Source organism: Lactuca sativa, chromosome 7 (genome assembly GCF_002870075.4).
Source record: "Lactuca sativa cultivar Salinas chromosome 7, Lsat_Salinas_v11, whole genome shotgun sequence".
NCBI lineage: Eukaryota > Viridiplantae > Streptophyta > Magnoliopsida > Asterales > Asteraceae > Lactuca > Lactuca sativa.
In genome coordinates this window covers 80,883,035-80,909,245 of record NC_056629.2, presented here as the reverse complement: position 1 = coordinate 80,909,245, position 26,211 = coordinate 80,883,035, and the positions used below count along the sequence as shown (strand labels likewise).

General features: G+C 35.8%; 1 protein-coding gene across 1 annotated transcript; it reads left to right on the top strand.

Moving 5' to 3' along the window:
• Positions 1 to 13,031: 13,031 nt before the first annotated feature.
• On the top strand, positions 13,032 to 13,655 carry LOC128127279 (uncharacterized). The gene is made up of 2 exons (XM_052765729.1): positions 13,032 to 13,346; positions 13,437 to 13,655. Exons 1-2 carry the CDS (start codon positions 13,032 to 13,034, stop codon positions 13,653 to 13,655), a joined length of 534 nt encoding a protein of 177 aa, XP_052621689.1.
• Positions 13,656 to 26,211: the final 12,556 nt, after the last annotated feature.

The window sequence follows — 26,211 nt, the reverse complement described above, 5'->3', positions numbered from 1 at the left end:
AGACCATATTAGATTCAATTATTCTTGTGTTTCACTTTGTATGTTTTGACTTCCTGAATAACTAGGTTATTCAAACTCTCCACAGTCAATCATACTTTGGAAATAGGTATGAATCAAGACTGTCATGAGTTGGGCTTGTATATGTCTAAAGTGTTTAGGCATAGCAAAAGTTTCTACAACATTCATGAGTGCTCCTGGAATGAGATTCGAGTATTGGATTAAACCCATGCTCATTTGAATCATTTCATGGATTTTATCATGAGTGATCATGAGACGATAATATCTTATATTCTTCAAACCAAGAGATATGAGTTGCAGTCTACAAGTCGGTTACACATTGATTATGTGAAAACGCACCAGTAACTTGGTGTTATAAAACACATTTTTGTGTGTGATTTGATAAGTATATAGAGAAAACATATGAGTAGAAGTTTATCCATTCCTTTACCCTTAGAGGGATAAAAGTGATATCTGTGGGCCCCTCGATGATTTAGTGATGACAAACGTAAGTGCTCTGTCGAGCCTGGACTGATTTGATCTGTTCAATTAGTCGGTCGTCATAAATTCAAAATCGGGAAACAACAAATGGACAGAGAGAATGATTATAACCCATGTCTTGGTCCATATGATATCTAGAATGGAGGAATATATGATCCCTTATCTAATGGGTGCGTCATTGATTTGTTCAGAGTACGACAACAACTTTTAAGAGCTATAATTGCTAGTCAGGTTGCAGAGTCATACTTGCAATAATAGTTATTAGACTTATCCAAGTGAGAGACCGTTGGATTAGTGTCTAAGTCCATAACTTTAATTGATATGTACTTGACCCGATTTGGCATGGTCCATTTGGGTTGCATGGCATCGGAACAATTTGGATAGAATTTTGTGAGAAAAGGATATTTATGATTTATTAATATATTATAAGTTCTAATATATTAATATGAAATCATATTATTTAATTAGTATTGATCAAGAATTAATTCGGAATTAGTTTTGTGATCAAAAGACACTAATTAAATATATGGGGATTGATTGTGTAAATCATTCATTCTTATATATACGTGGGCTTATGATTCATAGTTCTTCATGTTGGGCTAAACCCATGGAGCATGAAGAACATGGAAAGTCATGAGTTACATGGTGTAACCCTAATAGCCACAATATATAAAGAATCCATAGCTTAAGAAATCGGGTCTAAGGATTCATATGAGAGGGCTAGCCGATTTTGAGCATAAGAACTTTTCTCTCAAGTTATTCCAAGTGGTTGCTAGTGTTGTGTGAACCATTTGAGGTGTCACACTTGGGGCACTAGGCTCTTAAGCTCCATGGAATCAAGCTACAACAAAAGGTATGTTACTCTAACTAGTATCTTGTATTGTTTATGTCAAATTGCATGCTAGTTATAGCTTAATGCCTTGGAAACCATTTGCATGTATAATTTGTGAAAACATAGATCCAAGGTATTTAGGGTTGTATGTGCACCATAGGATGTTGTAGTATACTAAAACCCATCAATTTTGTAGGGTTGTTATCGAAGTTCCTCATTCAAATTCATGGGATTGGAATATCACTATGAAATTTTCAATCGATAAGCTAGACGATTCCTTTGATTCTTCCACTGCCATGACCACATATTCAAACTTACGTGTGAGAATCCTTGGTTTCTTTTGAACAAGCCTCTTATCTATGATGTGTTCTCCATTTAATCTCATTTGATTCACCAAGGAAATCACATGGCTGTAAAATTCTTTTATGGTTTCTGATTTCCTTCATTCTAAGGCTATTAAATTCACAACACAAGGTTTGAAAATACACTACTTTTACTCTATCATCTCCCATGTAACCGTTATACAATGTATCCCATTCCTATTTAGAAGATTTCTGAAGATGGGATCATCGACCACTTGGTAGATAAAGAACAATGCCTTAATGTCTTTTCCAGATTGGATTAGTGTAGAGCATAAAGGACTCAAAGACATAGTTTTTGGGAAAAATCATGTGTCACGACATGACGAGCCAATATGAGAACACACATTCGGAAAAATGTCACGGCATGAAACGAGTATGGTCATGACGTGACAATGGTTGCTCTGTCCCATTCCCATAATTTTAGGGTTTCTTTCGTATTTAAGCATCTTACCCAAGGACTAGGGCACCTTCTTCAGCCTCCAACTCTTTATCCCGAAACCCTAGCCCCCTTTGAGAGTTGTGGCTCATTTTGGTGCTCTTGGTACACTTTGAAAGAGAAGAAGAAATTTTTTGAGCAAAGATCAAGAAAGCCACACTACTCCACCCTTGGAATCACTATTTGGACCATTTGTAAGACTTAAAGCTTCAACCTTTATGATTCCTTCCATGTAGATCTAGCTTTCTTTGTATGTTTTAGTCCATAAGAGGAGTTTGTATGTTGGGATGAGATAAAATTTGCAACTTTATGGCTCATTAAGGTGTTGGATTAGGTGTCTAAAACCATAACTATAATTGGTATGTACTTTACCCTATAGTAGCATGGTCGTTTTGGGTTGCCTTCACCATAGCAACTTGACATGATGAATTATGAGAAAGAAGTTAATAAATGATTTATTAATACATTATAAGAATAATATATTAATTGAGAAATCATATTATTTAATTAGTATTGATCAGAAATTAATTTGGAATTAATTTAGTGATCAAAAGAGACTAATTGGAAGTAAGGGGACTAGGGTTTCTTTCGTATTTAAGCATCTTACCCAAGGACTAGGGCACCTTCTTCAGCCTCTAACTCTTTATCACGAAACCCTATCCCCCTTTGAGAGTTGTGGCTCATTTTGGTGCTCTTGGTACACTTTGAAAGAGAAGAAGAAATTTTTTGAGCAAAGATCAAGCAAGCCACACTACTCCACCCTTGGAATCACTATCTGGACCATTTGTAAGACTTAAAGCTTCAAACTTTATGATTCCTTCCATGTAGATCTAGCTTTCTTTGTATGTTTTAGTCCATAAGAGGAACTTGTATATTGGGATGAGATAAAGTTTGCAACTTTATGGCTCATTAAGGTGTTGGATTCGGTGTCTAAAACCATAACTATAATTGGTATGTACTTGACCCTATAGTAGCATGGTCGTTTTGGGTTGCCTTCACCATAGCAACTTGACATGATGAATTATGAGAAAGAGGTTAATAAATGATTTATTAATATATTATAAGAATAATATATTAACTGAGAAATCATATTATTTAATTAGTATTGATCATAAATTAATTTGGAATTAATTTAGTGATCAAAAGAGACTAATTGGAAGTAAGGGGACTGATATTGCAAATCATTGATAGTTGCAGGTTGGGCTGATGGACTCCTAGAGGAAGGAGTAGACGAAATCTTTGGAAGCCCATATATATATTTCTTCCAAGGGGATTTCTAGAAGGATCTCATGGATTTCTTAAGGCTTAAGTAGAGAATTAGGGTTTCCTCCTAAAACCCTAACTGCTTAACTATATAAGGACCCCTTGGCTACCAATTTTCGGCCCCTATGCTTGATAGAAGAACTCTAGCCGAAATTCCTTGCCTCCATCTCTCTCTCTTGTTCATCCATTGCTAGTGGTGTTTGTGACTCCATTAGAGGTGCAATGCTTGAGACACTAAGCTCTTGAAGGTCAAGATTAAGGAAATGGTTACTTGTTATTACTAGTTAACAAGAAAGCTATTCTTCTAACTCATGTTTATTCTCTAAATCCAAAATTTGTATGCTAGTTTAAGGTTCTTGCTTTGGAAAATTGATTTGTATGCATAACTTGAGAAAAACCTAGATCCAAAGTAATTAGGGTTGCATGTGCACCATAGGAATGTTGTAATGCTCAAAACCCATCAGTGGTATTCGAGATTAGGGTGTTTTTCTGTTATATTTGATGCATTTATGAAATTTTCAAAGAAAAAAGAAAATGTTGGAAAGATCGAAATAGGGTTATGGAAATATGGATAACAAAACAGGAATCGTGTAATCACTTTCCTTGTTTGATATTTCGACCCTATATGCCTTGGGTATTAAGAAATCCAAACTTAGGATAATTCCTGATGCAACAATTCTGATTTTAGGCACAAAATCAGAATCAATTTTAGAAGAAGATGAAGAAGGAAGCGTTTCCCGGTTTCCTGTGTTCCAAAGGAGTCGTTATTTTCTTGGATTTATCCACTCAACGGATAAATGAGAACAGTTTGCATCTTTCAGAAAAAACAGATTAGTCCCCGAACCCCGACTTGACACAGTAGATTAGGGTTTGGTACTAACAATGTTTAGTAAATACAAGTGTGCACTCCCACACCTCCTAACTTGTATTATAACTAAAACATTATTCTTGTAACACTTATTAAATCCATTACACTAAAATATATTTGGTGATATAAAATCACCAACAGGAAAACCATTTTTGTCTCTGCCTGATGAACACGACATGTTCATAGTGGAACACGACGTGTTGGTCTTCCACGTCGTGTTATGGCATGACACGACGTGGAGACTCGTCTGTTGGCAGATTTTCAGATTTTTGGCCTAAATTCGATTTGGATAATTACCATAAGTTATTTTAACTATTAAAATTCGAATTTTCTGTTATGGTATTGATTATCCTCATCTAGTTGGAAGATTATGATCAAATTTTGAGATAATTTTTAAAATTATATGATTAGTTTAAATTATTTACAATTTGATATAAAAGTTTTGAAAAGTATCAATACTTGCCCTCAAGTTTTGGAATTTAAAATTTGATTAAAAGTTTTAATTTTGAAATATTAAATTCTAAAACCCTAGTGTTTTAAAAGTTTAAAATACAACTTTTATACTATTATAATATTGAAAGCTTAATACTTATATATATATATATATATATATATATATATATATATATATATATATATATATATATGTATGTATAAGATGGGCCAGTCTTACCATTAGTAGGCCTCATTAATGAAGCTAGTCTATAAGGCGTGTTTAAGGAAACAACCTGTAAAATGACCGCCATTGGGTTTCCACTCTCACCCACCGCACTCTTGACTAGTGGAGGGTCGTTAGCCGAATGGGTAGGATAGGACATAAATTCCTCATTAATAACTATAATGAAAGTTATAAAGTAACAAAATGTTTTTATAAATTACCAATCTTAGTTACTTTAGGAAATGTGAAAATCATGTTACTCCATTAAATTGCACTCTGCACCTTGCCATGTCGTTAGTGGAGTGTGTGTGGTTAACCGACACACTAACTTGGACTAACAAGGGTGGCAAAGGATAGCTTGAGAATTATCATAGATCAATGGAGCATGTGTGGTTAACCAACACATTGATTAGGTTGTAAATAACTCGAGAGTGCTTAGCTAATTTGCATAGTTATTCACACCTTGTTTGTGATCCTCGGTATCCCAGTCGTAAACTTGAAGGGCATAATCAAGATTAAACATGCCATTGAAAAGTTTAATGAATCTCAAAAGAATCTATGAATTTCATTTTATTTAAAACCTAATTCTTCATTTCATTTTTTGTGGTGCAATTGGTAAATCGTTATTTACCTACCTTCATATAATTTGCAATTGGATTATGACATCTCTCTTCTGAATTGTGAAATATAGTGTTGCGTCCTAGCCTTAATATTTCATTTAGGTGTTAATTAAGGATTGCTTATCTAATCTAAAATTTGTTCCATTTCTTTTTCAGATGTTTGGCTCAAACAACGCTTCCGGCTCGAACTCCAACTCGTCAAGCTCCTTTTTCTCTTATGAACATTTATGGAAGGTCACTTTTGATGGGTCTAATTTCAATGATTGGATCTGCAACATCCGTATGGCCCTTCGATATGAGGGGAAAGAATACGTCCTCGATAAAGAGCTCAAAGAGATATATGAAACTAAAGCTTTTGCTGAAGAAATAGTTGAGTACAGGGCTCACAAAAAAGACACGACAAAGGTGTCATGTATAATGGTAGCCATTATGACTCCTGAGCTCCAGCGGTTCTATGAGGACTACTGGCCTTACGAGATGTGCCAAGATTTGATGGAAAAGTACCATCAAAGTGCGCGTCAAGAAATGTACGAGATTGTCGCCTCATTGATAACGACCAAGATGAAAGATGGAGAGTCCATCACGAGCCACTTGCAAAGGTATATGGATCGTCTGCTCAAGTTGAATGTCAAATTTAACGAAGAGTTGGCGATTGATATTATTCTACACTCTTTACCTCCATGTTATGATCAGTTCAATATGACTTACCATATGAACAAGGAGGAAGTCACCTTGAGCAAACTTTAAGGTCTATTGAGAACTGCTGAAAGTGGACTGAAAGGCAAAGTTGTCGAGTCCGCCCCTACTGCTGCTGCCCACGTATTTGTTATAGGACATGGAAAAGGGAAGAAGAGGAAAGCTCCCTGTAAGAGCCACAATGGAAAGTCCCATGATGGTTCCTCCAGATCCAAAGGTAAAACTGGCTCTGCTACACCCTCATCTGATCCTAAAGAAGCAACGTGCTTCTACTGTAATGACAAGGAGCATTGGAAACGAAGTTTCCCAAAATACTTGCAGGACATCAAGGATGGGAAGATAAATCCATCCTTCGCCGGTATTTGTACTATTCAATCTAATAACTTATCACATGATAGTTCTTGGGTCCTTGATATAGGATACAGTTTTCACATTTGTTATGATTTGCAGGGGCTAAGAAGAAGTAGGGATGTGGAGCATGGGAAGATGAACATGATAATGGGGAACATGAAATCGTCGCCTGTCACCAAGACCGAGATTTATTCTATAGTGCTTAGTAGTGGGTTAGGTTTAGAGTTGAATGATTGTTACTACTCGTCAGAGATAACGAGGAATATTATTTCTTTTCATGGTTTGTACAGAAAAGGTTTTAGATTTTCATTTAGTAATGAAATTGGTTCTATTAATGCTTTCTATAATGGTACTTTATATTTTGAAGCATTGCCTTGTAATGGTGTATATGAAACAGTGATGGTTATAGACAACTTAGGAAATAATGTGTTGCATATCGATTCATCTAATGGTTTAGACAAGGCATGCTTATGGCATTGTCGTCTTAGACATGTCAACAAGAAGTGCATAGCCCAACTCCAAAAGGATGGAGTGTTGGAGTCATTTGACCTAAAGTCAGATGACACGTGCGAATCTTGTTTGCTTGGAAAGATGACTAAATCACCTTTCACTGGTACTTGTGAAAGAGGCGAGGGATTGTTGGATCTCATACACACAGATGTGTGTGGGCCCTTCAGATCCACCACAAGGGATGCTAACCGCTTCTATGTTATGTTTACTGACGACTATAACAGGTATGGATATATCTACTTAATCAAGCACAAGTCGGATACCTTTGAAAAGTTCAAAGAGTTTAAACAAGAAGTAGAGAATCAATTGGGCAGGAAGATAAAGATGCTCAGATCCGATAGTGGTGGTGAGTATCTTAGTATCGAGTTCCACGACTATCTTAAGGATTGTGGAATTGTTTCACAATTGATGCCGCCTAGGACACCATAGCTCAATGGTGTGGCTGAGAGGCGCAATCAAACTTTGTTGGACATGGTTCGTTCCATGATGAGTCAAACTTCGTTACCTATGTCATTTTGGGGGTATGCCTTAGAGACTGTCGCCCATATCCTTAATCTAGTCCCAACTACGAAGGTTGCCAAAACACCTCACGAGATGTGGATAAGGAAGATTCCCTCGTTAGCACATATCAAGGTTTGGGGTTGCGAGGCTTTCGTAAGAAGAGAGACTCACGACAAGATTGAACCTCGTAGTGAGCGGTGTATTTTCATCGGCTAACCACATAAATCTTTTGGATATCTTTTCTACAGACCTAGTGACAACGTGGTCTTTGTAGCAAGGAGAAGGGTTTTCCGTGAGAGAGAACTTATATGCCAAGAGGACAGTGGGAGGCAAATCGATCTTGAAGAGCTTTAAGAATCAAGAAATGAAGGAACCTCTAACACTAGCACTCAAATTGAGGAAGTGATTCCTGTTGAACCACTTGATGAGTTCTTTCCTTTAAGATGTTCCAGTAGAGTTAGTGTTTTGCCTGTGTTGTATGGTCTCCACATAACTGCTGAAGGTGATACTTTTATCAGTGATAGTACACTGATAAATTTGGACGAACCTAACAACTACAAGGAAGTCATGGCGGGCCTAGAGTTTGCAAAGTGGAAAGAGGCAATGGATAGCGAGATTCAGTCCATGTATGACAATCAAGTTTGGAACTTGGTTGACAATGTATTGGGTCGTAAGACAATCGGGTGCAAGTGGATCTTCAAGAAGAAGACCGACATTGATAGGAAAGTGCATACGTTCAAGGCACGACTGGTTGCGAAGGGCTTTACTCAAACCCCGAGGGTTGACTATGATGACACCTTCTCACCAGTGGCCAAGATTAAGTCTATTAGGGTTATGTTAGCTATCACTGTGTTTCATGATTATGAAATTTGGCAGATGGATGTCAAAACCGATTTCCTTAACGGGAAGCTGGCTGAAGATGTTTACATGTGTCAGCCAGAGGGTTTTGTGGATACTAAATACCCCAATAGAGTGTGCAAGCTTGAGAAATCCATTTATGGATTAAAACACACATCTCGTAGATGGAATCTTTGTTTCGATGAGAAGGTCAAAGAGTTTGGTTTTTCGAGAAGTGAGGATGAGTCCTGTGTGTATGTCAAGGCTAGTGGGAGTATAGTTAGCTTTCTAGTTTTGTATGTTGATGACATACTACTCGTAGGAAATGACATCCCGACCTTGCAGCAAGAGGTTAAGTACTGGCTTGGGAAGTGTTTCACTATGAAGGATCTAGGAGAAGCTGCTTATATTCTGGGGATAAGGATATTGAGAAACAAAAGTAAGAGAGACTGATAGGACTTAGTCAAAGTACTTACTTGGACAAGATGCTGAAACGTTTTAGCATGGAGAATTCCAAAAAAAGGGAACTGCCAATCCAAAGCAATACCAAGCTGAGTAAGACTCAGAGTCCGAGTACCGATGCCGAGATAGCAGAAATGAGTCGGGTTCCATATGCTTTTTCCGTTGGCTCGATCATATATGCTATGACATGTACTCACCCTGATGTAGCTTTTACGTTGAGCATGGTTAGCCGATATCAAGGGAACCCGGGTAGAGCTCATTGGACTGCAATAAAGAACATTCTTAAGTACATGCGAAAGACTAAGGAATGGATCCTTACACTTGGTAGGAGTGATTACTTGAGACTGATAGGGTACAGTAACACCAGCTTTCAGACCGACAGAGATAACTTCCGCTCTCAGTCGGGCTGGGTATTTACCCTAAATGAAGGAGCAATTACTTGGAAATGTTCCAAGCAAGAGACCGTGGCTGATTCAACATGTGAATCAGAGTACATAGCAGCGAGCGATGCGTCGAAGGAGTCAATATGGTTGAAGAACTTCATTGGAGACCTTGGAGTTGTACTAGCCATAAAGAAGCCTATGGAAATTTTCTGTGATAACGAAGGAGCGGTTTCCTTAACCAAGGAACCAAGGGATCATGGTAAATCCAGATAAATCGACAAAAAATACCACTTCATCATGCATTGGGTAGAAGAGGGACTCCTCGTAGTCAAGAGGGTATCATTAGAGGAGAACCCAACAGAGCCCCTCACAAAGGGTCTGAGTAGGGTTAAGCACTTACAACATGCTAGGAGTATTGATATGAAGGACGATATTAGTTTTAGTGCTTAGATAGATGCTTAGAAACTTGTAATAGATAAATGTAATTGACATTTGATGATTAAGTAATGGAGATTTATTTATGAGTAAAGTTTACTATCTTGTGTCGATTGTTTACTATTGTTTCACTTTTGCATGTTTTACTTCCAGAATAATTAGATTATTTAAATTATCCACAGTCGATCATAGTTTGGAAGTAAGTTATGAGGTTAGACTGTCATGAATTGGTTTGTAGATTGTCTAAGTGCTTAGACATAGCAAAAACTTGCTGCAACGTTCATGAGTACTCTTGAAAGAAGATTTGAGTATTGGATTACGCCCATTTGAATCACTTCATGGAATCTATCACGAGTGACTGTGAGACGATAATATCGTATAATCTTTAAACCAAGATATATGAGTTGTTGTTTACGAGTTGGTGGTGCATTGATGATGCGTAAACACATCAGTAACTTGATGTTATAAAATGTGTTGTTGTGTACGATTTAACAAGTAAATAGTACAAGCATATAAGTCAAAGTTTATTTGTTCCTTTTATCCTAAGAGGGTAAAATCGATATCTTGGGCCCCTTGATGATTTTGTGTTGACTTATGTGTCAGGCCTGGTCAGGACTGAATTGATGTGTTCAATTAAGTTATATGTCAAACAAATCAGAAGTCGGGAAAGAAAGTGTTGGACTTTAAGAATTATTATGTTCCATGTCATTGTCCACACGATATCTTGCAGAACGGAGGATTATATGATCCCTTATCTAAAGGAAGTGTCATTGACTAGGTCAGAGTTCGATAACGACTTTTGAGAGCTACGTGTGCTTATAGGATTTTCAAGTCATACTTGCAGTTATAGTTATTAGACTTATCCAAGTGGGAGACTGTTGGATTAGGTGTCTAAGCCCATAACTATAATTGGCATGTACTTGAGCCGATAGTAGCATGGTCCTTTAGGGTTGCCTTCACCATAACAACTTGACAGGATGAATTATAAGAAAGAGGTTAATAAATAATTTATTAATATATTATAAGAATAATATATTAATTGAGAAATCATACTATTTAATTAGTATTGATCAGAAATTAATTTGGAATTAATTTAGCGATCAAAAGAGACTAATTAAAAGTAAGGGGACTGATATTGCAAATCATTGATAGTTGCAAGTTGGGCTGACGGACTCCTAAAGGAAGGAGTGGACAAAATCTATGGAAGCCCATAAAAATTTTGTCTAAGGGGCTTTCTAGAAGGATCCCATGGATTGCTTAAGGCTTAATTAGAGAATTAGGGTTTCCTCCTAAAACCGTAACAACTCAACATATAAGAACCCCTTGGCTACCAATTTTCAGCCCCTATGCTTGATAGAAGTGTTGGATTAGGTGTCTAAGGGCATAACTATTATTGATATGTACTTGACTCGAGAGTAGCATGGTCCATTTGGGTTGCCTTCACCAGAACAATTTGATAGGATGGATATTTGAGAAAGAGGCTATTTATGATTTACTAATATATTATAAGTATAATATATTAATTGAGAAATCATAAAATTTAATTAGTATTGATCAATAATTAATTTGGAATTAATTTATTGATCAAAAGAGACTAGTTAAATTAATGGGGACTAATTATGTAAATTAGTGATATATATATATATATATATATATATATATATATATATATATATATATATATATATATATATATTGTTTGGGCTATTGATCCATGATGGGCTAAGTTTATGTAAGTGTCCATGAAGAGTTAGCCCACATGAGATATGGATCATAACCTAAGTATATGGATTAGGGTTTACTCATGACTCTTAGAATCCTACAATATATATGTGTTATTCGTTATCTAAAATCGGCCCTAAGTGTTCTAGGAAGAGAGATAGCCGATTTTGGAGTATTTAGCCTCTCTCTCAAAATCCTCCTTTGTTCATGTTGTTTGTGAACCATTTGAGACATCACACTTGAGGTGCTAAGCTCTTGAAAGGCCAAAAATACAAGCTACAATAAAGAGGTATTCTTCTCACTTGATTTTATGAGTTATATTTCAAAATTGTATGCTAGTTGTAGGCTTCATGCTTTGGAAATTTTATTGCATGTATGACTAGAGAAAACTAAGATCCAAAGCTATTAGGGCTGTATATGCACCATAGGAGTGTTATAGTACACAAAACCCAACAGTGGTATCAAAGCCATGGGTAGTTTTCAGTTATATAGTTGCATTGTTCATTGTTCAAAGTTGAAGCAAACTGAAAATGGCCTTCTGCCAAGCTGAACTCGAGTCCATTGATGAACTCGAAGAGTTGCACTGTCAGATGGCAGATTTTCAGGTTTTTTTGGCCTATATTGGATTAGGATCACTACCACAAACTGTTTTGTATCATAAAATCTATTTTTCTGATATGGTAGTGATATTACTCATCCAATCCAAAGATAGTTGTCAAAGTTTTAAGATAATTGTTGATTTATATGATAAACAAAGTTACTTGAAAATAGTTGATATGATTTATCTTGCCTTATGAGTTAAATTAGATCAATCCTAGATTATATGATAATTCTATTTGTTAGTATTGATCTAAATGTTTTTTTAATGCTTCCATAACTTGTCCTCAAGTTATGGAACATGAAAGGTCTCATCCACTAAATGACATTAAACTCATAAGTTATGGAAATGAAAAGGTTTTCAAGAGTTACAAAAACTTGCCCTCAAGTTTTGGAATATGAAAAGTTTAATTACAAGGTTTTAATTTGTAATATTGAATTCTAAAACATCTAGAATTTCGAAAAGACAAGCAAGAAATAATTTTTTTGGCAAGTTGTGGATAATCGTAAGAAACCAAATGATTTGACAAAGAGAAAGACTGAAAACAAAGTGTCTAAATCTTTTAAGACAATGTCTTCAATAAATTCATATATTAAGAAATATCCCGCTCAAACACAAAAGTCTTTGTCTCAATCATTACCACTAGAAAATTCCACGAGAGTTAAATCTCAAACAACCAAGTTTTTATCCCGGAATCTTAATCAACATGATCACACAAAGAAGTTTCCTACATCTCAATCTTCAAGGAATTTTAGAACCCACAATCAACAAAGGTTTTCACAAAATCATTTTTTAAAACAAAATTCTTTTACACAACAATCATCGAATTTCCAAAATCGTTTTTCTTCGAAAACAAGTTTTCATTCAAATCTTGCAAATCGAAAGTTTGAAAATGTGCGAACAAAACCAAATGTAAAATTCACTCCACAAAAACCAAACTTTCCGAATCTATCTGTAAATCAACCTTCGAAAGTTTCATACATAAAGGGTCATTCCGATATGAATAACTTATATCATTCGCTTGAAGGCAAAGGAAAAATCTATCAATCTGGAAAATTTTCTCAACAACAAATCAAAGATGCCTATGAAAAATATGTGAATGAATCTTCAAGTGGAAGATCTTCTTCGAAAGATTCAACTCCGTTTGTTCAAACTTGGAGACCAAAATTGAAAGTGAAGAAATTTAAGAATCTAACTGAGAGGAAAAAGGAGAATGTCAGTGACAATCCTAAATCTTCGAAAGTTTATGTTTCTGCGCCTTTAAGTCATGATGTGGAATTAATTGATAGTTTCAAATCAAAAGTTCAAAATTGGGTCTTAAGTTCACATTTACATTCTGTTTTTCAAGCTAATCACCAAGGACCCAAACAGCCTTGGGTACCTGAATTCTTTCATTAATTGCAGGTTATGTGTGAAGAGCAATATGACGAAAAATGGTATATTGATAGTGGTTGCTCGCGTCACATGACTGGAAAAAAGGAAATTTTACGAGACTTCAGAAGTTTGGATAATGCAGGAGTTGTGAAGTTTGGAAACAATCACAAATGTCAAGTGAAAGGTTATGGTAAAGTCACGAATGGGAAGTTTACAGTCAATCGAGTTGCATATGTCGAAGGTCTTTAACATAACTTGATAAGTGTTTCGCAACTTGTTGTGGGCACTGGAAATCAAGTGATGTTCAATGAAGAAGGAAGCACTATTTCAAATGTCGAAACAAAAGAGGTTTTGTTAAAATATAAGAGACATGGTGACATGTTCACTCTCGATATCGAACCAATTGTTGGGAAACCTTCGGTGTGCTTAGTTTTGAAAGCTCCAACAAATGTTAGCTGTTTATGGCATCGAAGGCTTTCTCATTTGAATTTTTGAAATCTAAACAAATTGGTGGTAAATGATCTTGTTCAACGTTTACCTGTTTTAAAGTTTGACAATGATACTTTATGTGCAGCTTGCGATCAAGGAAAACAACATCATGAAGGACATCCAATTGTCATAGATTCGAACATTGTTGAACCGTTGGAACTTCTTCATATTGACTTATGTGGAAGAAAGTTCGAAAAATCAAGAGTGACAATGGCTCTGAATTTAAGAACAGTGTTCTTGATTCGTTCTTAATGGACAAAGGAATTTCACATAATTTCTCTTCACCATATACACCACAACAAAATGGTGTAGTTGAAAGACGAAATCGTTCGCTTTGTGAAGCAGCAAGAACGATGCTCACATATGCGAATCCTCCTCAATATCTTTGTGCAGAAGCAGTTTCTACAACATGTTTTACTCAAAATCGATCATTCATTCATTGTCGTTTCAATATTACTCCTTATGAAATTGTCAATAACCAAAAACCTAATGTCAAATTCTTTCATGTTTTTGGTTGCAGGTGTTTTATTATGAATCTCAAGGATAATCTTTCGAAATTTCAATCTAAGGCTGATGAAGGCGTATTCTTGGGATATTCTCATAATTCGGTTGCATATAGAGTATTGAATAAACGAACGAGAAAAGTGGAAGAAACATTTAATCTCACATTTGATGATTATTATGTTAAAAGAGTTGAAAAATGATTTGAACAACATCCAATTATTAATGAATCAAATGATGAATCTACAAATGAAAATTCGATAGATTTTGATTATGATTTATTTTTTGGTGTTCCTGATAGGGATGCTGATGCTGAAGTTAATGTCGCGGACAATCGAATATCTGAAGCATCAAAGCATTTTGAAAATTCGACATTAACACAAGAAAATTCTGATTTAAACTCAGCATCGAATTCTCCTAGAATTGTCGAAAGTATGCTAAATGATCAAGTGGAGGGGGAGCACTTGCATTCAACTTCTCAAGTTGAAGGGGAGCATTATTTCGAGGGGGAGAATAGGAGAATGAATGGAGATGTCGAGGAGGAGCATCAAGATGATAATAATGTCTAGGGGAAGCATATTGATTCAAATATGTCGAAAGTGAATCAAAATGAAAATTTTCTTGATTCAATTGATAATGTTTCTCTTGTAGGTTCAGAAAATGATGAAATGTATGAAGATGCACCATTGGATTTTGATCCAACATTTCCACCATTGGAAAAATGGACAAGAAATCATCCAAAAGAACAAGTCATTGAAAATCAACAAGTCACGGCTTCATTCGACACCCACCGATCCGATAACAAACTTTCATTCAAGTTACTCACGTCAGGTGAGTTCATACCCCTTAATCTACCTTTTAAATGATTTTAAATGCTTTTATGGGTGGGGGGGGGGGGGATACAAGTTGAAACATTATAGTTATTATATCAATCACATGTGATTAATAACTATCAACAATTAGATTTACTATACTTTCAGTTGTTTTATCAAACAAACTACTTCAAACGTTTTACCAAACTTGTTTTACACGTTAAACTCTTTATCAAACTTGCTTTTATATGCCAAACTGCTTTTAAATCGTTTTTATAAAGTGACATCGAGTCATCAACATTTGTTTTTTTAACTCTTCAAAAGGTTTTACAAAACTTCTTTTTAAACTTGTATATATATATATATATATATATATATATATATATATATATATATATATATATATATATATTATCAAAATCATGTCTAATGCATATATAGTTATATAAGTAAGGTTTGAAGGACTTAGGAGTGATAACTCACTTTATTTCCTGTTCCTTGTTTGGTTGTGGACTTAGAGTACCCGATTGTTTGTCCGAGTGTCGTTTGATCCTTAGTTATATATTATGTATATATGTATAAGACATAAAGGCTTTTATCTCAATTCAATACATTGAGTTATATAAACAATTCTACTAGTAAACTATAATAGGTATAGTTTAGGATAATACTGTTCATTTCTTCTAGTTTAATGAAGCATACAAAGAGTCAGTTCATTCATGAGTCAATACTTACTATTATGAGAAACTATACAACTATACTATGATGAGAAACTAAGAGAACATACTATTATGAGAAACTATACAACTATACTATAATGAGAAACTAAGAGAACTTACTATTACGAGAAACATTACATATACATTTGCAAATAAACAGAAGGAACATATACCAGTATAACCTTTAGAATATGAGATTTCCTTTTACATGACGCGGATTCCACTGTTGTCATGTTAGTAACCAGAGTCTCCTGGAGGGAGAGCGAACATTGTGTGTATAGATCTATACGGGACAGACTATCCCGCACCCTGACTGTTAGCTACAGTCCTCGGCCAACCAAGCCAAGGGGTGACAAATGTCAGTTTTATTTCGACGTCTTTCATCGTCGTGTTTTACAGCCGTCAATCAGTATGGTTACAAATCTCACCTTATCTTATAATTCATCGGCTTTAAGATAAGTGGTTTAAGGTAGTTTTTACATACAAACTACAATACTAAATTATTTTCCCATTACATTCACTTTGTAATCTTTTCACATAAACGATAATGTATAAACTACATCTTGTTAATAATAGTCACACTTAGGAAAATTACACACTTTTACAACGAACAAACATACGAATCTGTGATGCCTTGGTAGAAGGCTACTTTTGGTAGAAAATATATGATTTTCTAGGAGATACAATTACTTATACAAACATTTACATTGTACATTTACAAATAATTACAAACTTATACACCAAACACTTACAAGCATTTTCATACAATCAACAACACTAAAATGCTTATATACTCATCAGCTTCTAAAATGCTTATATACTCATCAACTTTTATGCTGATAAACTCTTTCAAAATAACTTGTATTCGCAGGTTATCAATAGACAGGTGCAGTCAACCAGGTTTTGAGAAGACGGAGCATGTTCAAGACACGTCTTTTATTTTGATTCATATTTTGGTGTCTTATGAATTATACAGAAAGCACTTGTATAACAATTATATTATTAATGTAATGGATGATGTTGTTGCTTGTTTACTACTATGCTTTGTTGTGATACTGTACATGACGTCCTCCACCCCAGAACGTTTCCGCCGTTCCGGTTTTGGGGTGTGACAAATTGGTATCAGAGCATCGTTTATAGTGAATCAAGTATATCAACCCATAAAAGATATACGAACTATAAACACAACGGGATTAAAATACTCTGATCAAGAGTTTATATTTTTAGATACTAAAATATTTAACTAAGTATACATACCTGCAGTCATACTAAAATCAATGTCACTAGGACATAACAAAAGTATTACGATTGTTGAATATCACAAGTAGGCTTGGGGATGTATGGTCAGTCTTGGGAGTGACATAGCCTGATCAACTATGCTGGTCCGAGGAGTGATTAGCATATACCTGAGTATGGTTGTGATATAGCAACAAGTCTAAAAATTTACCAACAATACTACAATGAAAACAATAGAACAAAACATAAACTTAAAATACTATAGGAATATTTTGTGTTACCATGATTACTTATCTGAGAACTAAAAGGTCTTTATTGGTAGGTCAATAGTTGCTAAGGGTATACGCTAAGGTTATATGTAACTAAGATGTCATAGACTTAGAATTTGTGATCTTTGTTCTACTCCCTGTTCCTTGTTTGGTTGTGGGTTTAAAGTTAGGGTCACTTATTCGAAGGTCTATCCTGTTTTGATCACATATAACTGGTATGCCCTATACAAGTATTGAAGTAACTAATAAAGGTCATCTTATAATTATCTAGTTAGTATGTCTATTAATTACTTCTTTATCCCTATTCTCGCGTAGATAACATGGCTGGATTCCACCCCCCACAGCGACCCGTACTTCCCAAACCAAGGCAATGCAGAATGGCTTGAAGAAAAGCGAGAAAATGACCATCCAATCCCTTTGGATGATCACCTTGCAGAAAGCTTGTCGGATGGTTCTGACTCCAAGCCAGAAGTTGAGAACCTACCCCCGGTGGCTTCTGTCCCAAATCCTAAGCCTCGTCCGACTTTTCAATACCCGGCGCCCCCATGGGTGGAAAGCTTAGAAACATGGAGGCAAGAGCAGAACCAGCCCATGCCATACAATGGAGACCGAAGCCTTTATGACTTGAGCGAAGGAGGCTTAGCAGATAAGGTCTTGCCCATCCTGGTCGGTAGAGTTGCCCGAAACGAAATTCAGGGCAGGACAACTCTCCGTTGAATCACAGAAGTTAATGCCAATGCAAGAATGCATACCATCCGCATCATTCATCTGGAAGATGCTCGTGAGAGATATAGGAGAGACCATGAGGCCCTACAGAAAGAGCTAGCTGAGACTCGAGCTGAAGTCATAGATCTTCAAGTACGCCAAAGGGTGTACGAAAGGCACCTGCTTGATATGGAGCGCCAGCTGGTTGAACTAAGGGTTCACCCGAGGGATAACCGTCACCAGTAGGAGATACTATACCCTTCTTTCCTTGGTTTAAAGAATAGTCATCCTATCTATGCTCTAAGTAGCACTTTCCTATGTAACTATTCTGGTACTATAATTACTTTTAGTTAGGCCTTTATGCTGTCAAAACTTTTTCTTCTTCGGATATGATGTAAGACCTGCTTCCAGGTCAATTTTTCCCGTACTTATTACATCTTAAATATTAATGATATTGACAGTCGACTAATTCCTGTGAAAATCCTTGTGCAAATACTTTCATCCTAATATTAATAGAATTCTATCTAAAGCTCACTTTCGTCAAATTATTGAGCTGTGCTAATTTAGCTCAAGGATCACTTCTAATTCTTGTCGAAGGTTGGATCATGTTATCCACCGACCAATGATAGCCTAGTTCGAAATATCAATCGTCTAGTGACCATTCTATGAACTTACTTCAACTCTTTACCAGTACTGCATCATAGGGATGTAGGTCAAACTATCGAGAACAGTTCAACAAAACAGAAACAATTTACATTTATGTAAATGAGTAGAATACATCTAGTGGCGACCAAAATAGCTCATGAACTCCTTTTCTTTTGTATAACAGAATCATGTCGTCATCTAGAAATAGTCAGCCGAACGATGAAACCCCTATCCTTCATATAGACGCCGCTACATTCCAAGCTGCCGTAACAGCTGTTGTGACCGCTGTCATGGCACAATTCCATTCTAACAACCCAAACGAGAGTAGAAATAACATCCATGTTTCAGATCAAAGTAACCACCAAGGAAACCAACAAACGCCCACCCACGAGGGCACCTTAATGCTGAAACGAAGAGTAAGAAACAAATATTTTGGGATAAGAAGAAGAGCAAACCATCCCAAAGATTGGTCAAGGGACAACAACCAATGGCAGCCTTTGCAGCCACGACATCGGTTTCTCTTACTACCGTTTGTACCAAAATTCTAGATACCCATATCCCGGCAAGGCAGTATGCTGGAAACCTACCAAGGTGCAAAAAGTGCACTTTCAAGAGGAACTCGACGAGTCAGTAGGCCGACTCGTCGAGTAGAGACGGGATTTCGAGCACGTTTAAGTTGGCGACTCGGCGAGTCCATCAGTCTGAATGAAACCCTAAATCCCCGGGTTTGTATCCTATTTATATTGAGAGATTAGTTGCGATCTCTGAATTATATTGAGAGACCAGTTGCGATCTTGGATCGAAAGACGAAGACCTTGAGGAACAAGGTGGTTCAGTTGGTAAAGGTGCAGTGGCAGCACCGGAAGGGATCTGGATGGACGTGGGAGGCAGAGGAAGAGATGAGGGAGCACTACCTAGAGTTGTTCCCAGGCACCGTAGCAGCAGACTTTGAGGACGAAGTCTGAGACAAGTGGGGGAGAGTTGTAACGCCCTGTTTCTGGTATGTTATTTAATATTATTATTTATTCAAGTTTCAAGAGGAACTCGACGAGTCAGTAGCCCGACTCGTCGAGTAGAGACGGGGTTTCGAGCACGTTTAAGTTGGCGACTCGACGAGTCCATCAGTCTGAATGAAACCCTAAATCCACGGGTTTGTATCCTATTTAAACGACCTTTTGGGCATTCAATAGCCTCCCTCACCCACATAAGAGCCTCACACGAAAACCCTAGCCACCCTTATCATTTTGGTGTGTTTTTTTCTCACTTGGTGAAGTTGTGGTCCATTTGTGGAATAGAGGAAGAGGAGAGAAGAGGAGGAATCAAGGGAGAAGCAGTTAGATCCGAGTTTGTGGTGGTATCACAGTCTTCTTTGACGTATCAAGCTCAAAACTTTGTCATTCCTCGATTAGATATCTCCTTTGGATTTTTTTTATCATTTTTGGCTTGGTAGTAACATTGAAAGCATGTGTTGTCTAGTAGCCTTCAGATCTATCTATGTTTGAGCTTCAGAAGCTCAGATCTTCTGCCTTTATGGAACCCTTTTCGCATGAACACCCTAGATCTATCCTTTTAGTGCATTTTGAGCCTTTAAACCCGTATTGATGCATATCTACACGTAAAGTTGGAAACTTTACGTGCTAATCAAGCTTTTGGAACCCAGATCTGTAAGTTGAATGCAGCGGTTTTGAGCAGAATCATCGGAGTAGTGTTGCATGCAACCGAATCGGCAAGTTGTTCTTCAGACTCGGCGAGTCGAGTCGTGAGTCCCCTATTTCTTTCCCTTTTATGTGTTATGTCGAGTGGAACCAATGATCTTTAGGTGGACTTAGTGAGTCGGAGGTCGGACTCATTCACGAAGGGACTCGGCGAGTCAATGCCCTGACTCGGCGAGTCCAAGGCAATCTTCTGTTGGATTAATGTCTAATTCCATAATTATATTTGGTATGTACTTGACCCGACCCGGCATGGTCCATTTGGGTTGCACTCCACCGACACAATTTATATGGATAATCTTTTGAGAATAGTATGTTTATAATTAATATTAATATATTATAAGTTCTAATATATTAATATGGAATCATATTATTTAACTAGTATTGATTAAGAATTAATTTATAATTAATTAAGTGATCAAAAGGAACTAATTAATTATGGACTCTTATATATATGGAATGGGCCAAGTTCATTTAGGTTGGGCTAAGCTTTCATGGATATTCCATGGAGTGTTTAACCCATGGATCCTAGGAAATGAAAGGTCATGGGTATTAGGGTTTAACCCTAATCCTCCATACTATATAAAGATGTCTTTGGTTGGTGAAATTGGCACTAGTGTGATACACTAAGAGGGCTAGACGATTTTACTAAGAGAGAACCAAGTATTCATATTCTCTAAAGTCTTCCAAGGTGTCTTGGTGATTTGTGATTCCACTTGAGGCTTCCACACTATTGGGGCTAAGCTCTTAAAGCTTGAAGACATCAAGCTACATCAAAAGGTATGTCTTCTAACTAGTACTTTGTAGATTAAGAACATCATAATATGCTAGTTAGGATTAAAGCCTTGGAAAGTTCTTATTTGCATGTATAATAGAGAAAACATAGATCCAAGGTTTATAGGGTTGCATGTACACCATAGGAGTGTTAGAATGCTCAAAACCCAACAGTGGTATCAGAGCCAGGTTGTTTTCTGTTATATTGATGCAAATATTTAATTTTCAAAGTTGAAAAAAAAAGAAAAAAAAACATGAAGTTTGTCAAATTTTAAGATAATTACTTGTTCTTGTGAAAAACTAATTATTTGTAAAATTTGAATAATTTGCTTTATGAGTTGAATTAGGTCAAATTTAATAAAAGATAAAATAATATGATTATTTTATTAGTTTTAAAAGTTTGATCTAAAGAGTTTTATTTTTTGAAACCTCCATAAGATATGGATATGAAAAGGTTTTAAAAAAAATTGATTCAAAGTTTTTATGGAGTTACAAAATTTGGTGTTAATGTTGTAAAGGATTCCATAACTTAAGAATAAGTTATGGATCACCAAATGTTTTTTGTGTTACCTTGTTTTATGAGTGAATTTAGATTAATGAATAAAATTATGTGATAGTTGGTTTTAATCCAAATTAATCTAAGAATTGATTCTAAAATGTGTTTTTGTAACTTGTCCTCAAGTTATATGAAAAGTCACGTTTAAGAATCATAAAACTCATAAAAATTGGCAAAGGTTACAAAACTGAAGAGTCTAGTTCTAATTAAATGGTTTTATGACTCCATAACTTGTCCTCAAGTTATGGAGGACCAAGAGTCTCTTCATTTAATAAAATAAAATAAAATAAAAAAAGGTGTAACCTTAATTAATTCCATAAGTTATAAAATAAAGAAAAGTTAATTCTTTTATTAGTTTAAAGTCTTCCATAACTTGTCCTCAAGTTATGGAACGTGAAGAGTTTTTGGATTAAAACTACTTTAAACACATAAGTTATGAAATTAATTAGTTTTGAATAGTTTCAAAACTTGCCCTCAAGTTTTGGAATATGTAAAGTTTTCTCTTATGAATACTTTAATTCCAAGTTAGCCCTTAGAATTTTAGAAGTTAAAATTCAACCCTTATACTTTATAATATTATAAGTTAATAATAATAATAATAATAATAATATATATATATATATATATATATATATATATATATATGTATAAGAGTAAATTCAGTCTACTGCTAGTACGCCTCATTCACGAAGCCGGTCTATAAGGTGGGTATAAGGTTGTTGCCTATAAAATGGCGACTTAATGGGTGTCCACTCTCACCCACCGCTTGCTTGACCGGTGGAGGGTCGTTAGCCGAACGGGTTTGACAGGACTATAATTCTCCCTTTCATTAAAAGTATTAATGATAAATACTAAGTAACTAAACTCTTAATAATACCCAATCTTAGTTACTTAGGAAAATGTGAATGTGGTGCTAGCCCATGGAATTCACACTTTGTACCTTACCAAGTCGTTGGTGGAGCGTGTGTGGTTAACCGGCACACTAACTTGGACTAGTAAGGATCACGAAGGGTGACTTAATGTTTGTCATAGATCAATGGAGCGTGTGTGGTTAACCGGCACATTGATTGGGTGATAATATTAAGGGTACCAAGTGAATTGGTATGGTTATTCACAACTTGTTTTGTGATCCTCGGCATCCCAGTCACAAAATTTGAGAGGGCACACTCGAGATTGAAACATGCCATTGAACAGTTCAATGAATCTCAATAGATCTAGGAGTTTCAAAACCAATTAAAACCTAATAATACATTTCGTTTATCTTGGTGGAAATTGGTGAATCGTCATTCACCTACCTTCAAATATTTTATAGCTTGGATTACGGCATCCCTCTTCTAAGTTATAAAATAGTTTGTTGGGTCCTAGCCTTAATATTTCATATTGGGTGTTATATTAAGGACTTATGATCAACTATCTTGAATATCTCCCAAAAGATGTCTGGTTTAGACATTTATGATCTTCCTAAATCTCTTGAAACAAGCTTTCCTAAATGAAGATGATGTCCCATGGAAATCATACTTCTTTCACCTCCTCCAATTATTCTCCCTAACCCACAAGTTCAAGGTCACTCAAGCCCTATTGGCAAGACAAGGTCTAGGTGTGATCACATCTTGGAGATGTAGTCACATATTGACAAGCCGGGAGAGTTGGGTGTCAAAGTCTTGAGAAAGTTGGGGTTCAATCACTTTCTAAGTCACATAGTGAGTTCCTTTGGGACACCTATGAAACAGACTATGACAAGACCCTTAATGATCTTATCTATTTGTTAAGATCAACTTCCTTAAAACTTGATGGACATTGACAATAGTGACACAGGAAATCCAGAAAAGCATTTTCTTCCCAATGGAAAGGGATCGGTCATAGTCAACTCGGTTGACCAAATGGTAAAGAGAAAAACTAAGTCTGTGATAGTCCCTTGTACCATTATCAAAGGGTCCATATGTTTATATTGCCAAATGAAGGGGCATTGGTTGCGAAGCTACCAAATTTACCTAAGGATGTTAAAGTCAATAAGTTTGAATCTACTTCAGGTAAATTCCACTATCTAACTCTGCTAAGTTTTTATTCTGAGATTCCTGATACATGATGTGACTGGGTCACATGGTGATGTTTTAAGAATCAAAGAAAAGTGAAGAAACTTAAAGAAAGAATATGTTGAATCTGATGGCGTAGATGGATTTCTATCGCATAGTTTGAAGATTGGATTCTTGAGCTACTTCTTAGGAGTTATGAGATATTGCTTAGGAATAGATAACAACAAGTTTTCATATGGATTGTAAGGACAAGTTCTTCCGCAAAGTTTTTAAAATAAAAGGAAAATTTTTGATTTTATTTATTTTAAAATATCCTTACAATGGCATCTGTGGAAATTTTTTTTGCTTATAAGATTCCATTAATAGCAAGAGTGGAAGTATGAAATTGATTCTTTCATTTGTGGTAATGTCTAAATTTACCAAATAAGGAAAGATTCTCATCACCCAAGTTTCAATTGGACCGGAACTTGGAATCATGCAAGTTGTATAGCATGATGAATGAGAACTTTCAAGTATTAGAAAATTAAGACTAATTACTTGTTCACATGGATGTGTGAGTCAAGTGAAGGACTAAGGGATCGAGTACACAGTCTTGTGCACTGATTAAGTCCACCACAAAAGATCGATAAGATTATTCGTCATAATTTACTATAGCTCAGTAAATATGGTTATACTTACAAGCTTAAGTGTAATTCTGAGACATTGGAAAAGGTACTAATGTATGGCAGAGCGAATAAGAAGAATCAAATTAGGTAGAAGGATAAAAGTTTCTCAAATCTGAAAAGATGGGAGAGAGTACTTTCGTATCAGTTTTGTGATCATCTTAATGATTTAGAGACCTTATCACAATTCATCCTCTAAGAGCCTTCTTATAGCTAAGAAGAGGAACTTGAATTGTTGAAGTGGTTAAATCAAGAAGATGATTCATACTTCGTTCCAAAAACAATTCTTAGAGTTATACTCTAAGATTGTAACTTGAGTGACATGTCTTAAAGAAGGTTTAAAACTCTTGTACATTTGAAATTGGTAAGTTATGATGTTTTGGATAAAACAAAGACCAACTAAGGCCAATTGTGTGAAGTGTTTGTCTTGATTAGAATCCACACTATCTCTTGGATATTTGACAAGGGAGTCTTATAGGTCAAGAGGACAGTGGGAGTCTTAAAGGTCTTGAAAGTCTCAAGAACTAATCAAGAATAAACCTGAAGTTCTTCACTAGCACACGACTTGAGGTTTATAACTTATCGTGTTGACATATTCTGTGCCCATTCCAGTTAAAGTTGGCTTTGCATATGAGTTCTTAGAGTTCTCAATTTGTTGCACAACTTCTTGGAAGCAATGGCAGGCCCTTGAGCTGCCAGGTGGCAAGAAATTAAGATTGAGTTCAGTCCATATGAGTTTGTATTTGTCATTATCCTTGTCTTGTGTCTATGGTTTTGACAATTCACATGGATAAGAACACATACACCATTAAATCTAAGTGTCATAAGGTTTCTCTCCGATTCATGAAAATGATGGTGAGGAAACACTTTCACTAAGTAGATTTTAGCTAGATAGCAATTGTGACATTTGCATTCTCAAAGTCGTTAGTGGAGCGTGTGTGGTTTACCGGCACACTAACCTGGACTTGTGAGAAGTGGCAAAAAGGTCTAACCATTATGATTACGGCATACCTCTTCATAATTGTTTAGACACACAAGTGTGCTATCTAAGGGAAGGTGTATGTTTTTGATAAAGTCTTATCAAAACTATCTAGTATCAGAAATCTGAACTTTGGTAGAAAGTCAGCTAATTTCTGAGTACATGTCAAAGCTAGTGGGAGCATAAGTGTTATGCTAATAATCATCATGTTAGTGGGAGCATGATAATTATGATAAGTATTGCAAGTTAGAAATGTTAATTATAGAAAACAAAAGTTTCAATTGGGAAATAGTTGTTTTGCTATAATTAAGGGAGAGAAAATTATACTTCATCTCAAATCTATAAGCTTAGATCGTGAGGTTTTAATCATTTAGTCAAGGATATATATATATGAATTTCATGTTGGAATGGCTCAACATAAGGAAATTCTGTATATGGGTCCATTATTTGCGTTTTAAAATTCGATTATGATTACGGCATCCCTTTACATAATCTGAATTATGAGAACTTGGCAAATAGAAATGGAAATGTTATAGCAAAAGACTGGTTTAGTTTTTATGTGAGACATCATGAATCGTGTCCCATATGCTTCGGATATATGATCGATTACATGTGCTATATTCATCCTTTCTAAAATTTTCCAAGTGCATGGGGCATTAAGAAGGGAAAAGGTTTAGAACTGGATATGACTAAAAGGATTAAACTATTGTCGA

Coding starts and splice junctions, on each gene's coding strand:
- LOC128127279 (XM_052765729.1), top strand. CDS start 13,032: ATGAATAACTTATATCATTCGCTTGAAGGCAAAGGAAAAATCTATCAA. Junction 13,347..13,436: donor AATCAAAAGTTCAAAATTGG/GTCTTAAGTTCA, acceptor CATTAATTGCAG/GTTATGTGTGAAGAGCAATA.